The sequence below is a fragment of the Mustela erminea genome, chromosome 18 (genome assembly GCF_009829155.1).
Source record: "Mustela erminea isolate mMusErm1 chromosome 18, mMusErm1.Pri, whole genome shotgun sequence".
Lineage (NCBI taxonomy): Eukaryota > Metazoa > Chordata > Mammalia > Carnivora > Mustelidae > Mustela > Mustela erminea.
Genome location: NC_045631.1, coordinates 13,933,495 through 13,950,904, shown reverse-complemented (window position 1 = coordinate 13,950,904; position 17,410 = coordinate 13,933,495). Strand labels below are relative to the sequence as shown.

Here is a 17,410-nt window from a genome sequence, read left to right as displayed (position 1 = left end):
AAACCTCCATACTATTTTCCACAGTGGATGCACCAGTTTGCAATCCCACCACATGCCTGAGTGTTCCTTTTTCTTCACATCCTCACCAACACTTGTTATCTCTAGTCTTTTTTATTCTAATCATTATGACCAGTGTCATGTGAGATCCTCATTGTGGTTTTGATTTACATTTCCCTGATAATCAGTGATGTTGGGCATCTTTTTTTTTTTAAAGATTTTATCTATTTATTTGAGAGAGAGAGAATGAGAGAGAAAGCATGAGAAGGGGGAGAGTCAGAGGGAGAAACAGACTCCCTGCTGAGCAGGGAGCCCAAGGTGGGACTCAATCCCAGGACTCCAGGATCATGATCCGAGCCAAAGGCAGTCACTTAACCAACTGAGCCACCCATGTGCCCAATGTTGGGCATCTTTTCACATGTTTGTTGGCCATCTGTATATCTTCCTTGGAAAAATGTGTATTCAAGTCCTTAGTCCATTTTTGGTTTTTTGATGTTTTTGTATAAATTCTTTATATATGTTAACCCCTTATTGGACATATCATTTGCAAATATCTTCTCCCATCCAGTAGGCTGCCTTTTTGTTTTGTTGATCATTTCCTTTGCTGTGTAGAAGCTTTTTATTTTGGTGTAGTTCCATTAGTTTATTTTTGCTTTTCTTTCCCTCACGCAAGGAGACATATCCAGAAATATGTTAAGGTTGATGTCCAAAAGATTACTGCCTATCTTTTCTTCTGGGATTTTTATGGTTTCAGTTTTTACTGAAACCAAAATCCATTTTGAGTTTATTTTTTGCCTGTGGTCTAAGAAAGTGGTCCTTTTTACATATGGTTTAGAATCATGTTATCAAGTTTCATCCAACTTAGAGCATATATCAGAATTTCATTCCTTATTAGACTGAATAATATTCCATTGTGTGTATATACAACATTTTGTTTATCTGTCTACCTGTTGACAGAACTTTGAGTTGCTTCCACCTTGCCTATTGGAAATTATGCTTCCATGAACATTGGCATAAACGTTACCTGTTTGATTCCCTGCTTTCAATTATTTTGGGGTCTATAACCAGAAGTGGAATTGCTGTATCATATGGTAATTTACATTTCATTCTAAAGACCACACATTCTATCTGCTGCAGTGGCTACGTTTATATTCCTTTCAGCAATGCACAAGATTTCCATTCTTTGTACGTCCTTGTCAACACTTGTTTTTTCTGTTATTTTTATAATGGCCATTGTAATTGGCGTTAAGTCTTGTGGTTTTAATTTGCCTTTTCCTAATGACAAAAAATGATGTAAAGAATATTCTCTTGTGTTGATTGGCCATTTATCTTTCACCGAAACATGTCTATTCAAGTCCTTTGACCATTTACGAACTGGGCTATTTGTTTTCTGCTGCTGTTGACGTGTAGAAATTCTTCATATATTCTGGACATTAATCTCCTTTGTATATAGGATTTACAAGTATTTTCTTCCACTCAGTGGGTTGCCTTTTCACTCTCTTGAAAGTATACTTTGATGTGTAAGAGTATTTAATTTTGATGAGACCCAGTCCATCTATCTTTTCTTTTGTTGCTTATTCTTTTGGTATCACATCCAAGAAATCATTGCCTAATCCACTATCATAAAGATTTTCCATGTTTGTTTGTTTACAGTTTTAGCTCTTATAACTAGGCTTTTATTTTTGCCCAATTTGAATTAATTTTGTCTATGGCGTTAGGTGAAAACCCAACTTCATTCTTTTTCATGCAGATTTCTGATCTTTCCAGCATCATTTATTCAAAAGACTGTCCTTTCCCCCATTGAATGGTCTTGGCTGTCTTGCTGAAAATCATTTGGCCATGTATGTATACATGCAAAAGTTTATTTGGGGTCTCAGTTCTCTCCTTTGGTCTTTATGTCTGCCTTTATGCCAGTGTCGCACTGTTTTGCCTCCTACATTTTTGTAGTAAGTTTTGAAATCAGGAAGTGTGAGACTTCCAACTTTGTTCTTTTTCAAGATGCTTTGGCTGTTTGGGTCCCTTGAGATTTCATGTGAATTTTATTATGGGTTTTTCTATTTCTGCAAAATGTCTTTGGGATTTTACTACATTGTATCTGTAGATCACTTTTAGTACTATCATCATCTTAACAGTATTAAGTTTCCATTCTGTGAACAAAGGATGTCTTTTCGATTTATTTGTCTTTAATATCTTTCAGCAATGTTTTATAGTCTTCAGTGTAGATTTTCTACCTCCCTGGTTAATTTACTCATAAATACTTTATCTTTTGGGTTTTTTTTAAAGATCTTATTTATTCATTAGACAGAGAGCACACAAGCAGGGGGAGAGGCAGAAGGAGAGGGAGAATCAGGCTCCCTGCTGAGCTGGGAGCCAAACTTGGGGCTCGATCCCAGGACCTGGAAATCATGACCTGAGCCAAAGGCAGGTGCTAAACCATCTGAGCCACCCAGGTGCCCTTATTTTATCCTTTTGATGCAATTGTATAATGGGATTGTCTTCCTACTTTCCTTTTTGGACTGTTCATTGCTAGTGTACAGACAGAGATACAACTGAGTATGTGTTTCTTTGTATCCTGCAACTTCGCCGAATTTATTGGGTCTAACAGTTTCATCGAATCTCAGGTTTTCTACACATAAGATTGTGTCATTAATGAACATAGATAATTTTACTTCTTCCTTTGAGGTTTGGGTGCTTTTAATTTCTTTTTCTTGCCTAATGCTTTGGGGCTAGACCTTGCTGTAGTGAATAGAACTATTCACTGTAGTGAATAGAACTGACGAAAGTGCGAATACTTGTCCTATCCCTGATCTGCTGGGAAAAACTTTGGGTCTTTCACTCTTGACGTTGATTGTGAATTTTTCATAGAAGGCTTTCATTATGTTGAGGGCATGCCCTTCTGTTCCTAGTTTACTGTTTGTTTCTGAAGTCAGGGTGTGAATATAGATAGAGTGGGATTAATTATTCTCTTTGTTACTCTTTCTATGTGCTTCCCCTATGCTCTCATTTTTTTCTCTTTCACTTTCTTTCTGCCTTCCCTGGTTTTAACTGTGCATTTTATATGATTCTATTTTCTCTCCTCTGCTGGCATAGCTATTATACTTTTCCTTAAGTTTTTAGTGGTAACCCTAGGGTTTGCAATATACGTTTACAATGAATCTCCCCCCCCCTTTTTTTCTTTTTTAGGTAGAGAGGAGGGCAGAGGGAGAGAGAAAAATATCTCAAGCAGGCTCCACTCCTGGCACAGGGCTTGATCTTATGACCCCAAGATCACGATCTGAGCCAAAATCAAGAGTCAAACCCTTAACTGACTGAGCCACACAGTCACCCCTCTAATTCCTCTTTAAAATAATACTTCATGGGTAGTGCAGATGCCTTATAACAGAGTATTCCCAATATTTCCCTCCCAACCCTTGTAATACTACCATCATTCATTTTAGTTATCCATAAGTTACAATAGCCAAATACATTGTTATTATTTTCAACAAACCTTTTCACCATTAGATAAATTAAGAATATTTTTTAAAAAGATCTAATTTTACCTTCATTTGTTTTCTAAGGCTCTTCCTTTTCTCATGTATATCCAAGTTTCTGATGTAGACCGTGTTTCATCCTTCTAAAGAACCTCTAACATTTCTTGCAAGTTGGGTATATGGTTGACAAATTTCCTCAAGTCTTATTCATCTGAGAAAGTCTTTATTTCCTTTTCACTTTTGAAGAATAATTTCCCTAGGTACAGATTTCTCATCTGATTTTTTACTTTCAATACTTTAAATATTCCACTCCACTCTCTTCTTGCGTGCACAGTTTCTCAAGAGAAGTCTGACATAATTCTTCTGCTTGCTCCATTAGGGGTACTGTTTTTCCCCCTCTGGCTTCAAGACTCTCTTCAATTTTCTGCAGCTTAAATATAATATATGTAGGTGTAGAGTTTTGGGTATTTATCTTACTTGGTGTTCTTTAAGTTGAATCTGTGGTTTGGTGTTTGTCATTATTTTGGAAAAGTCTCAGTTATTAACTTTAAATATGTCTTCTTCTATTTTTTTTCCCTCCTTCTGATACTCCCATTCACTGCATGTTACACCTTTTCTTATTTTTTTTTAAAGAATTTATTTATCCATTTGACAGAGATCACAAACAAGCAGAGAAGCAGGCAGAGAGAGAGAGGAGGAGGAAGCAGGCTCCCTGCTGAGCAGAGAGCCTGACTCGGGACTCGATCCCAGGACCCTGAGACCATGACCCAAGCTGAAGGCAGAGGCTCAAACCACTGAGCCACCCAGGCGCTCTTCTTTTTCTTTCTTTCTTACTTTCTGTTTCTTCCTTTCTTCCTTCTTTAATTTCTCTTTCTTTCTTTTGCATGGTACACCTTTTCTAATTGTCCCACAGTTCTTGGATGTTCTTTTTTTCCTCCCACTCTTTTTCTCTTTGCATTTCATTTGGGAATGGCTATATCTGAATGTTTAAGTCCCCCCAAAGTCACATTTGATCCCAAATTCACGTTTAAGTCCTAATTCCCAAGGGTGATAGGATTAGGAAGTAGGGCCTTTGGGAAGTGAATGGATGGGATCAGTGTTCTAAAAGGGGCCCCAGAGAGATCCTTTGTCCCTCTACTTTTTGAGGACTCAATGAGAAGGCACTGGCTAGGAACCAGGAAGAAGGCCCTCAACAGGATGAGACCACACTGAATCTTGACCTTGGACTTCCCAGCCACCAGGACTGTGAGCAGTAAATCTCTGTTGCTTATAAGCTACTCATCTGTAGTATTTCACTATCACCCCCTGCACAGACTAAGACAGGAAGTTTCTATTGAAGTTTCTAAAAACTCACTGATTCTTTCACTGGTCATGTCCAGTCTATTTCACTGGTCATGTCTAGTCTGTTAAGTCTAATCATGCCCCACAAAAGGCACTTTTTTTTTCTGTTACAGCATTTCTTATTTCTAACTTTTCATTTGGATACTTTGACTCTCTCTCTCTCTCTCTCTGATTTACATGACCCATCTGTTTTTGCTCATTGTCCACTTTTCCCATTAAACCCTTAACATATCAATCCTAGTTATTTAAAATTTCCGTCTGATCATCCCCAAATCTCTCCCATATCTGAGTCTGGTCTGATGCTTGCTTTGTCTCTCCAAACTGTTTTGCCTTTAAGCAGGCCTTGTAATGAACTACCTGTGGGAAGCTAGCCTGGATGAACTGGATAAAAGGAACCGAGGTCAACAGGTTTCTGATGTGAGGATTTATGTTTATTTACCTGAGGCATAAGCTATTTCTATAGTTTTTGTGACTATAGCTGCCAGGGGCTAAAATTTCCCCTGATGTCTGCTGATTTTTGTCTCTCCTTGTCTTTTGGCTTTGCTAGAGTTAAGTAAGGTTTGAGATGTATCATTCTTTCCATTGTAATTTCTTGGTATTATACAGGAGCTAAACTGATGTGATGGTAAGGTGTGGCGGAGGGAAGTGTTCCGTAGTTCAGTGATAAGGTCTCACTCAAATCTTTTAAAGGGCCTGTGTGTCTCTGGACTGTGCCTACTCTTCCTGAATGATTCTGCTTCCCTCTATCCCCTAGGATGACAGAAGGATACAGGGGTCTACATGGGTATTTCATTTCTCCTTGTGGAAGGCTGGCGGGGGCTGGAGTTTACTTCTTTCCCTCCCACCAGCTTAGGTTCTGATAAAACCCAAGGTAGTTGGCCTCTAGTAAGTTTCCCTTGAAGGTAGGCTTTGGTTGAATAACACAGAATGCCCTGGGCATATTTTTCAATGGTTCCATTTCCCTCACCTTCTACAGAAGCATGGGAGGATTTTTCTCTGATCTACACTCTGAGAACCTGATGGGGCCCTGAAGATGAAATTCATGGGATTTTATGGGGCTCACCTAAAACGAAACCCCCTTGAAATTTTTAACTCTTCAGCTTGTCTGCATTAAGCCTCCAGCAACTAGTCAGTTTCAGTTCCAGTTTTCCTGTTCCTGGCTCCAGTCACCTCTGCTCTGGTAAGCTGTATCTGTCCATCTCTTCAGCTTCTGGTGAAGAAGTTATCTTTGTGACCTCAGTTTTCTGAGGGATCTAGCAAGAGGAGTTAATGGTTCGGTCAGCTGTTCTCCTTTTGTTACTGTGACATCCAAGTGCCCAAGGTTTTTGATCAAGAGCTTCTAAAGCCCTTGAGATTTCCTGAGGTGAGAGGAGCATCTTTTGTTATGCATGATGAGGCCTTTTAACCTTGCCCAAGCTTATGCTAAGAAAGTCATTCTTGATCGGCCCCTAGATAACTTCGGGATGGGGAATGGGCAGGTCCGCTGAAAGACCAACAGGAGATTAGAGGGTTGGGACTTGCTGCCCCGCCCCCCCAACCTCCAGCAAGGGGAGAGTGACTGGAGAGGAGTCCAATCACCAATGGCCAGTGGCTCAAATCAATCACACTCTCTAATGGAACCTTCAAAAAAGCCTCTAAGCAACAGGATTTGTAGCGCTTCTGGACTGGTGAGCACATGGGGAAGCCGGGAGGGTGACCTGCCCAGAAGGAGCGTGGGACCTCTGCGCATCATCACCCCTTGTCACTTCCCCTGTGCATCCCTTCCATTGAGCTCTTCCTGAGTTGTATCCATCATAATAAAACAGTAGCCATATGTCAAGCATCTTCCCAAGTCCTGTGAGCTATTCCAGCAAACTGTCGAATCCAAGAATGGGGCCCTGAAAACCCCCCAGCTGACAGCTGGTCAGTCAGAAAAAGTTGGGTGGGCATGGACTTGCAATTGGGCTTCTCAAGTTGGGGTCAGTCTTGTGGATCTGAGCCCCTAAGCCTCAACCTGGGGTGTGACACAAACTCTGGGTATGTAACGTCAGAATTCAATGGAATCATCAGACCTCCAGCTGGTGTTGGAAGATTTGGAGAACCAGTTGTTTGCCTAGAAGATCCACACATATTTGGTGTCACATGTGACAGAGAAGAAATGAGTTCTAGAACTCTTGCCTGAGAATTCTTGATGACCTCCAACCTCCTGACATGTCACGCTGGAAACAAAGTCTTCCATTTTGTTTTTAAATTCTTCCATAATGTTTTTAGATTCCCAGAGTACTTAACGTTTTTTTTTCTTATCACCTGGCAATGGATTTTTAAGATATGATAACAAAAGCAGAAGCAAAAAAAGAAAAAACAGATGAACTGGGCTTCATCAAAATTAGAAATTTTCTGGGCACCTGGGTGGCTCAGTCAGGTAAGCATATACCTTTGGTTCAGATCATAATCTCAGAGTCCTGGGATCAAGCCCCACATCAGGCCCCCTGCTCGGTAGGGAGTCTGCTTTTCCCTCTCCTTCTGCCCCTCCCCTGCTTGTGCACTCTCTTTCGCTCTCTCTCGCTAATAAATAATTAAATAAAACATTTAAAAAAAAGATTTTACTTAATTATTTGACAAAGAGAGACAGCACACAAGCAGGGGGAGGGGCAAGCTGAGAGAGGGAGAAGCAGGCTCCTCGCTGAGGAGGAGCCTGATGTGGGGCTCGATCCCAAAACCCTGAGATCACGACCTAAGCTGAAAGCAGATACTTAACCCACTGAGCCACCCATGTGCCCCAAGTAAAACCTTTAAAAAAAACCAATAGTTTAGGGCGCCTGGGTGGCTCAGTGGGTTAAGCTGCTGCCTTCCGCTCAGGTCATGATCTCGCGGTCCTGGAATCAAGTCCCACATCGGGCTCTCTGCTCAGCAGGGGGCCTGCTTCCCTTCCTCTCTCTCTGCCTGCCTCTCTGCCTACTTGTGATCTCTGTCTGTCAAATAAATAAATAAAATCTTTTTAAAAAACGATAGTTTAGGGCCACCTGGGTGGCTCAGTTGGTTAAGCAGCTGCCTTCGGTCAGGTCATGATCCCAGCGTCCTGGGATCGAGTCCCACATCGGGCTCCTTGCTTGGCAGGAAGTCTGCTTCTCCCTCTGCCTCTGCCTGTGGTCGCTCTCTCTCCCTCTCTCTCTCTCTCTCTGACAAATAAATAAAAAATCTTAAAAAAATAAAACTTAAAAAAAACGATAGTTTAAAAACAACAAAATCACAAATGTACTAAATGTACAAAATGCTACTGAATTATACACTTCAACTGGTTAATTTTATGTTATGTGAATTTTAGCTCCAAAGTTTTCCTGAATGTTTCATTCTAGAGCTTCCTGTTATAGATCATGGTTGCAGTATTTGGGGTTATCCCTTTGAGGATGTAAGTCCTCTTTATCCTATAAAGTCTCGGTTTCTTTTCAGTTGCCTTCTTGTATTACTGTTTTTTCACAGCTGTCTGGTCATCCTAGGCTTGTTCTCATTTCTGAGAAAGAGATGAAAAGCCAATGGGGACACAAGTCACTTGGTGGGCTTTGTGGAGGGGATCCCCAATATTAGGGTTTGTTTGTTTGTTTTTAGTATTCTCTATTTGGATTGCTCAAACTCCCCATAAAGGCTTTAAAACCCTGCTGGGAGAGGGCCACATTTGGGGAGCTAAGCAGCAGAAGACAACACAGATTGATTCTTTAATACAACAGTTGCCACAAAAATGTGTTTGAAGGTCCAAAACTAAAAGTTAGCATTTCGATAGCTTTTATAGCCTCAAATATCATTAGCACGCATTTTCAGTTTTAAGGTGTTTAATTTTATAAAAGCTTGTATGGCCATACCTGAGATAGGACTTGAACAGGCACTTAATACATACCCACTGGTAAGAGTAAATACACTAACAGAGAAATACAAACAAAGCTGGTTCAGCAATCAGTTTTACAGGGCAATGAACTTTCCTGAAAGAGGGAAGACATTCAACATAAGAGCACAGAACACTTCCAGCAGGGACAATCAAATTTACAGATTTACAATGATATAGTTTACATGATATAGTTAACATCTGGGAGAAACTTAGAATTCCACATCTGGCCTTGATCTCCATGAAGACAGTGCAGATTCTTGGGACAACTAAGACGGCATGGAACGATCATGTCTAGTCTGTGGGCTGGTGCTAATGCTTCTATTTTAGCCACGGTCATTGAAGACCCTTACTAAAATGCCCGCTAAAAGAACGGCGACAGCGACAGCTAGAGCTATTCCACGATAGAAAATCAACTGTCTTCCTGTCAGGACATCCCCGATGGTCGAAACGGTGTACTGGCTGCTTTCGTCTAGGACCATTAGTTGGAAGGTCTGGCTCTCGGGTGTGAGGACATCAGGCAGAACCACTCCATCAGTTACTTCTTTCTCCAAGACAGGTAGATCTGATGGCAGAGGACAGTGGCGTATATATACCCTTATGTACAGGGTTCAGTAAAGAGCTATTATGGGAAGTTCCCTAAGGACACGCTCAGCAATGACCATCAATTATTGGCTGGTATTATGTGAAACTACATTGAGAACATTTCACAGGAGAACCCAGCGTTGATCTCCCAATTAGTAGGGCAGGGACAAGATTATTACGCAAGAGAGCAGGATCTCATAACTAATTAATTGTGGCTACACTAAGTTTCGGCCTCATGAGGCAGATCAAGGCCACTAGACTGTGCTCTGTTACCTGCTGGTGACGGCGTGGTCTCTTTGATCCCCTTCAGCCCAGCTCGGACCTGTGCCTGAAAACAAGTGTCACAGAAGCCAATGAAGTGTACATCAAGTTGGGCGAGTATTCTCTTGTTAAAATTTCACCCGAGCTACCGATGGAACCACTCCTAATGAGCTCTAACATCGGGGCGCCCGGGTGGCTCAGTTGGTTAAGCATCTGCCCACGACTCAGGGCATGATCCTGGGGTCCTGGGATGGAGTCCCGCATTGGGCTCGCTACCCAGTGGGGAGTCTGCTTCTCCCTCTGCCCCTCCCCCTGCTCGTGCTCCTCTCCTGCTCTCTCTCTCAGATAAATAATCTTTAAAAAAAAAAAAGAGCTCTAACATCTAGCACCGTCCTTTCTGGTCCTGAAAACACCAATGACCATAGAATGTGACCCTGGACAACCACTATTCTCCCCAGTGCTCAGCTCACAATCATAATGTAAAAGGCAACTTGTGCCTTGTAGTTGCAAATTTCATATTTTTCTTGCACTGCACATTTCAGTGTTCCTAAGCCCTGCTATAAGAAATAAAGTCTAAAGACGAATGGTGTTATCATATAAAGGACGGTTTATGGCCTAGATGAATGTCTGGTACTACTTCCTCCTTCCATTCGTCACACTAAGGTAGGAAAGACGCCATACATCACAAGTAGGAAAACCAAAGGCATGTGAACCCGGGGGGCAGGACACAAAATTGAAGCAGGGGTGCTTTGTGTACTAAATTCAGCCCCTGTCTCCCTATCAGTAACACATCCCCTACCCCAACCTGTCATCCATCTCATCTTGACAATAAACACAGCTTACAAGTCACACCCAGAGAGGCCCATACAGTTGAGATCCCGTTCCTCTACCCGGAGGTTATGGCTCTTCCCCCAAGCATTCCTCACTGATCACAGATCCTCAGCACGCTGCCTTTTAGGAAAACGTGGACCAAAAATGTTTCTAAAAAGAGGCTTAGGGGCGCCTGGGTGGCTCAGTGGGTTAAAGCCTCTGCCTTCGGCTCGGGTCTTGATCCCAGGGTCCTGGGATTGAGTCCCGCATGGGGCTCTCTGGTTGGCAGAGAGCCTGCTTCTTCCTCTCTCTGCCTGCCTCTGACTCCTTGTGATCTCTCTCAATCTGTCAAATTAAAAAAATAAAAATAAAAAAACAGAGGTCTAAACACAGATAAGTCTGTATAATCAGGATTAAAAAACTACTATTTTTATACTAAAACGGAAAAATATTTTCTAAGCTAATTCCTCATTTGTTGTTGAACCCTAGTAAGTAGATACTGAACTCATGGAACAAAGAAGAAAACATGCTGAAACGTGCTGTCTTTCTACCCCGAACTCACATTAGACAATTGCCATGAAATGAAGCAGTCATGCTGCCAATGGCCACCTTAGCATTTGACCTTCAGGTTCCTCACAGAGCCACGGGACCGAGAAAGAGCCACCCTTCTAGAAGATGCTATTACCTGCTCGGCAGCTCTCTTCCAATTCGTCCTGCAGATGAGCACCAGATAGAAAAGGGCTTGAAAGAAAACACAGATGATCAATCCAGACCAGAGACCTACGGATACAGGATGAGAATCATGGCTTAGGTGTTCTTCCATTATGTTCTGTCATCGTTCACATTCTTCCAAGACAACTTCAGCTAAAATAACTTCCTGTGGTGCTTGGATGGCTCAGTGGGTTAAAGCCTCTGCCTTTGCCTCAGGTCAGGATCTCAGGGTCCTGGGATCGAGCCCTGCATCGGGCCCTCTGCTTGGTGGGAAGCCTGCTTCTCCCCTCTCTCTCTGCCTGCCTCTCTGCCTACTTGTGATCTCTCTCTGTCAAATAAATAAATAAATGAAATCTTTAAAAAATAAAATAAAATAACTACCTTAAAAATTTACAGAAGTATAGACTGGCACTCAAGTTTACACTGATCGATCACGGCAGTCACTCTGGCAATGAACAGTCAAAACAACACAGAACTGTTGGCTGCTTATACGCTGATTTAACAAATATGTACTAGCTTCTTTGTGGCAGGTCGGGTTTTGAGGGCTGGCCACACAGAGTGGGACAGGCTGGCGAGATCTGGGCCCTCCTAGAGCTTACATACTACTAGGGGAGACAGAAAACAGGCAAGGCTGCAAACGTGCCGGCTGGAAGGGTGAGAAGGGCCACGGAAACCACTGAACAGAGCGCCGCAACAGTGACCCACAGCCCAGAGTCCACGAGAAGGGCAGCAGCTCTCACAATGGGGGGGAGGGGAAGTGGCTGTGACAGCTTCAGGACAGGCCCGGCCGGTAGAGGCATGAGAAGGCCCAGGCCCAGGGGGAAACCAACTGTCGTGTGGACAAGGTTACTGAGAATATAAATGGATCCTTTCAAAAAAAAAAAAAAGATTAAAACAATGCCTATTCACCTATGAAACTATTTAAGCTAGTTAAATGTCCATTACATACCAAAGTGGATGTAAAATATCCACTTGTATGTCAATAGTTCCGCTACAAAGCTGGCTGCTTTGGTGAGAGATGGAATCTGGCAGAGATTGTCAATTAGTCCATTCATTCATTCATTCATTCATTCCACGGCCGGGGCGCCACACTGGCAAAGGCACATGGACGCCAGTCCGATGTGGATTCCTCATAATGAAACAAAACTGGAATTTAAGCAAACTCCTCAGAATTAAACAAAACTTCTCTTCCGTTCAGAAGCAGGTGGACTGACATCCCTTTGAGGGAGTGATTCTATTTCTAGGAATCCATCCTGAGGGAAGAGTCAGGGAACTTAGTGATTCACACACCTAGGAGGCTCAGCACAATCTTATTTATAAAGAGAAGCAATTTATTTACTTACTTACTTACTTATTTAATATTTTATTTATTTGGCAGAGAGAGAGCACAAGCAGGGGGCTGCAGAGGAGGGAGAAGCAGGCTCCCCGCTCAGCGGGGAGCCTGCTTCTCCCTCTCTCTCTGTAGCTCCCTCTGCTGTTCTCTCTGTCCCTCTCTGTCAAATAAATAAAATCTTAAAAAATACATAAATAACAAGAAGCAATTTAAATGTCCACTGTCAGGGAAGCATTGAAGAAATGATACAAGGGAGTAATGTAGAGGTACTAAAAACCATGTCTTTAACATCGAATGGGAGGAAATTATATAGTCAGTATAACCCTACATCTGTGAATAATAGAAAAAAGACTAGCATAAAATACATTGAATGCCTCTGCTGTTCTAGCTCAGTAGGGTAACTAAAGATAATTTAATTTTCTGTGTGTTTAAGCATTTCCCCAAATTTCCATACCATTAAAGTAAAATTTTAATAATTTAAAAGGACTTTTGAACAAATATGAGCACCTACTAAGTACAATGGTAAAAAGCCTCTTAGTGAACAAAGAGAGGGAAATCTGCTTATTCTAAAGAAGCGTTAGATTCTACTAAGAGAGAGGTTTTAGCGTTTTGGGTTTTTTTAAGTGAAGGAGAATTATAAAACCCTAGCAGCTTATTGAGGAGGACAGGGGCCCTCCCAATTTAGTACATCCCAGGGGTTTAGGGCAGTGTTTGGTAGCACTACGAGACAGTAATAAACATGTGGCAGGTGTGTGTCCCAAACAGAGAATGACAAAGCCCAGCTTGACATTAATCAGCCACACAAAGGCCCCCAGGCATGAGAAGAGAGATGACATTGAAGATAGTTATTCTTTAGGCCACCAAGTAATGTTTCCTAAAAAGTCAAGGTAAGAAACTAAGCACCTGTCTATGTGGACACAGGAAGGCTCTTACGACAACTGCAAGATTAAAATTTCACAGAGAACTGGTAGATTCAAAATTTTTACATGGAAAAACGTACTGATTGGATACAGAACTAAACCTACTTGACTACATTCTACGGCATTTAGTAAGTCCTCTAATTAGACTATTTTTTCACTAAAAAAATAAAATTCAGGGCACTTGGGTGGCTCAGTGGGTTAAGCCTCTGCCTTCGGCTTGGGTCATAATCCCAGGGTCCTGGGATCGAGTCCCACATCAGGCTTTCTGCTCAGCAGGAAGCTTGCTTCCTCCTCTCTCTCTCTCTCTCTCTCTACCTGCCTCTCTGCCTACTTGTGATCTCTGTCCGTCAAATAAATAAATAAATAAAATCTTTTAAAAAATGGTGTTGGGGAAACTGTATAGCCACATGAAAAAGAATGAAACTAAACCACTTTTTTATACCATACACAAAAATTAACTTAAAATGGAGTACAGACCTAAATGTGAAACCCCCAAACCATAAAACTCCCAAAAGAAAACATAAGCAGTAATCTCTTAGACATATTTATGGATGTATCTCCTCAGGCAAGGAAAACAAAAACAAAAAACTATGGGGACTACACCAAAATAAAAAGCTTTCACACAGCAAAAGAAACCATCAAAAAGCCAAATAGGCAATCTACCTTTGGGAGACTGGGAGAAGATATTTGCAAATGATGTATCTGATGAGGGGTTAATACCCAAAATATATATAAAAAGAAGTCATATAACTCAACTCCAAAAAACAATCTGATTAAGAAATGGTCAGAGAACCTAAATCAACATTTTTTCCAAAGACTTACAGATGGCTAACAGACATGTGAAAATATCACTAATCAACAGGGAAATGCAAATCAAAGTTATCAGATATCACCTCACACCAGTGAGAGTGGCTAGTACAAGAAAGACAAGAAATAAAAAGGGTTTTCAAAGATATGAAGAAAAGAGAACCTTGAGGAACCTGGGTGGCTCAGTAGGTTAAGCACCTGCTTTTGGCTCAGGTTGTGATCCCAGGGTCCAGAATCAAGCCCCACATCAGGCTTCCTGCTCAGCGAGGTGCCTGCTTCTCCCTTTCCCTCTGCCCCTTCCCCTACTCATGCACGCACTCTCTCTCTCAGTCTCAAATAAATAAATAAGAATCTTAAATTAAAAAAGGGGGAAACTCATACTCTGTGGATGGGAATGTGGATGTGTGTAGCCACTTAGGGAAATAGTATGAAGGTTCCTCAAAGAAATTAAAGGAGGGGCGCATGGGTGTCTCAGTGGGTTGAGCCTCTGCCTTGGGCCCAGGTCGTGATCTCAGGGTCCTGGGATGGAGCCCCGCGTCAGGCTCTCTGCTCAGCGGGGAGCCTGCTCCCCCTCACCTCTTTCTCTGCCTGCTGCTCTGCCTACTCATGATCCCTCTGTCTCTCTCTGTTGAATAAATAAATAAAATCTTTCTTTTTTTTTAAAGATTTTATTTATTTATTTGTTAGAGAGAGAGAGAGTGGGAGAACACAAGCAGGCAGAGAGGCAGGCAGAGGCAGAGAGAGAAGCAGGCTCCCCACTGAGCAAGGAGCCCGATGTGGGACTCGATCCCAGGACCCTGGGATCATGACCTGAGCCGAAGGCAGTGGCTTAACCAACTGAGCCACCCAGGCGTCCCAATAAAATCTTTTTAAAAAAAAAGAAATAAAAGTAGAACTACGACATGATCCAACAATCCTGCTTCTGGGTATTTACCCAAAGGAAATGAAAATACTATTTCAAAAAGAGATATATAGATAGATGGATAAATACATATACATATACATTCATCCCTATATTTATTACAGCATTGTCGATAATAACCAAGATATGGAAGCAACCCAGTGTCCATCAATAGATGGATGGATAAGGAAAATGTGGTCCATATATGCAATGGAAAATTATTCAGGCATTAAAAAGAATGAAATCTTTCCATTTGCAACAGCATGGATAGAGCTAGAGTAATTAATGCAAAGCAAGATAAGTCAGTCAAAGACAAATACCATATGGTTTCACTCAAATGCGGAACTTAAGAAACAAAACAAAGAAGCAAAGGAAAAAAAAGAGAGACAAACTAAGAAAGTAACCCTTAACTAAAAGAACTAAGATGGGGGATATTGGGGGAAAGAGGGAACTAGGTGATGGGGATTAAAGAGGACACTTATCTTGATAAAATAAAATGTAAAAAATTAGAAATGGAGAAAAATTATTTCTAATTACATATGACATGATCCTATATATAGAAAATCTTTTTAAAAATCCACACATTAAAAAATACTACAGCTAATAAATTCCATAAACTTAGATCAACACACAAAAATCAGTTGTATTTTAATATGCCATAACAGTCTGAAAAGGAAATTAAGAAAATAATTCTATTCACAATTGTATCCAAAAGAATAAAATATCTAGGAATAAATCTAACCAAGGAAATGGATAACATGGAAAATTACAAAACATTGACTGGAAGAAGTTAAAGACCTAAATAAATGGAAAGACATTCTGTGTTCATGGATTGGAGGACTTATTATTGTTAAGATTCCATTATTTTCTCCTAAGCAATGTACAGATTCAATCTAGATAAAAATTCTAATTTTTTTGGTGCAAAAATGGAAAACCTGACCCTCAAGTTCATATGGAATTCCAAGAATCCTCAAATAGCCAAAACAAAATTTAAAAAGAATACAGCTGGAAGGCTTACACTCCTTGATCTCAAAAATTATTTTGTAGCTACAGTAATCAAAACAGAGTGGTGCTGGTACAAGCCAGACATAGACACTAGTGGAGTAGAATCGAGAGAGTCCAGAAATAAGCTCATACATCTATGGCCAACTAATTTTCAACAAGTGTGCCAAGATCATTCAGTGGGGAAAGAATGTTTTTCAATAAATGGTGTTCGCTTCACCTAGGTAATTCATCATGTTTCAGGTCTGAGGCTAATGTAGGACTACCTTAGGTAATTTCCTTCTGGTAACTCTGTACTCCAACTTATGATAGGTGCTCACAGGGCCAAGGTCTTCTCTCCTGCTGTACTGAACCCAAATGCTGTACTGAACTGGGTAATTAATTAATCCTGGCCTCATCCTGAGGGCACAGATCATGTCTACTTTGTTCAAGACTACATTTCCAGTGTTGTACACAGGAAAATAAGGCTGCTTTGTATTTCAAGCAGTTTTTCTTAATAAGACAGATAAGACTTGAGGTTGATCACTGAAGAATCAAAAACATACCTATTATCCCAAGTTTAGCAGCAAACATCAAAGATACTCCAATGGGAAAACCGAAAACATAATAACCAACGGCATTCAAGATAGCACCGATCTTTTGTTTCCCTGTACCTCGAAGGACTCCCCCGCAGGTGCCCTAAAGAGAGGAATACCAAAACCAACACTGCAATCATTTACCTGTCATCACATCAAGTTTGGAATACTACGTTAATATATCACAAGTTTGGATATAGTCAAACAGCTCCATCTGAAAACAAGAACTGAACATTATGTAAGAGATAGAGAAAAAGGTTACGCTTTTGAGGTTACGTTAACAACAATGTACTACAGCAACTTTCATTAGAAACCCACCAGGTAACATTATTTAAATCTCTATTTTAAAATATTCTGTGGCGCACCTGGGTGGCTCATTCGGTTAAACGCCGGACTCTTATTTAGGCTCAGGTCATGATCGCAGGGTTGCGGGATAGAGCCCTGCATCATGCTCCACCCTCGGCATGGAGTCCGCTTAAGTTTCTCTCTCCCTCTGCCCTTCCCCACCAAATAAACAAATAATCTTTTTTAAAAGATCTTAACTTATTTCAGAGAGAGAGAGAGGGCACAAGCAGGGGAGACAGGCCGAGGGAGAGGGAGAAGCAGGGAGCAGGGAGCCTGAGGTGGGGCTCCATCCCAGGACCATGGGATCATGACCTGAGCCAAAAGCAGAAGCTTAACCAGCTGAGACACCTAGGCACCCCATGAATAAATCTTTTTTTTTTTAAAGCATATGTTAAAAAATGTAGAGGTTTGTTGATGGGTATCTCAGCAGAAACTAGTCTGATATCATGGCTGAAAAATATTAATGTGACCATGCACTTCAAAAATGCCCAGAACC

At 41.3% G+C, this 17,410-nt stretch overlaps 1 protein-coding gene across 4 annotated transcripts in view; it reads right to left on the bottom strand.

Moving 5' to 3' along the window:
- Positions 1 to 8,580: 8,580 nt before the first annotated feature.
- Positions 8,581 to 17,410, bottom strand: part of LOC116578106 (multidrug and toxin extrusion protein 2-like) — a 66,998-nt gene continuing 58,168 nt past the window's right edge. For 2 of the 4 annotated variants that reach the window (XM_032322060.1, XM_032322061.1), the window contains 4 exons: positions 16,540 to 16,672; positions 11,006 to 11,100; positions 9,523 to 9,577; positions 8,581 to 9,229 (listed from right to left, as the gene is read on the bottom strand). In XM_032322060.1, the coding sequence (XP_032177951.1) occupies positions 8,991 to 9,229; positions 9,523 to 9,577; positions 11,006 to 11,100; positions 16,540 to 16,672 (522 nt within the window). In that variant the 3' untranslated portion in view covers positions 8,581 to 8,990. Of the gene's footprint in view, positions 9,230 to 9,522; positions 9,578 to 11,005; positions 11,101 to 16,539; positions 16,673 to 17,410 lie in introns of those variants that run through there. The other 2 variants (XM_032322062.1, XR_004280738.1) reach the window with 2 other exon arrangements.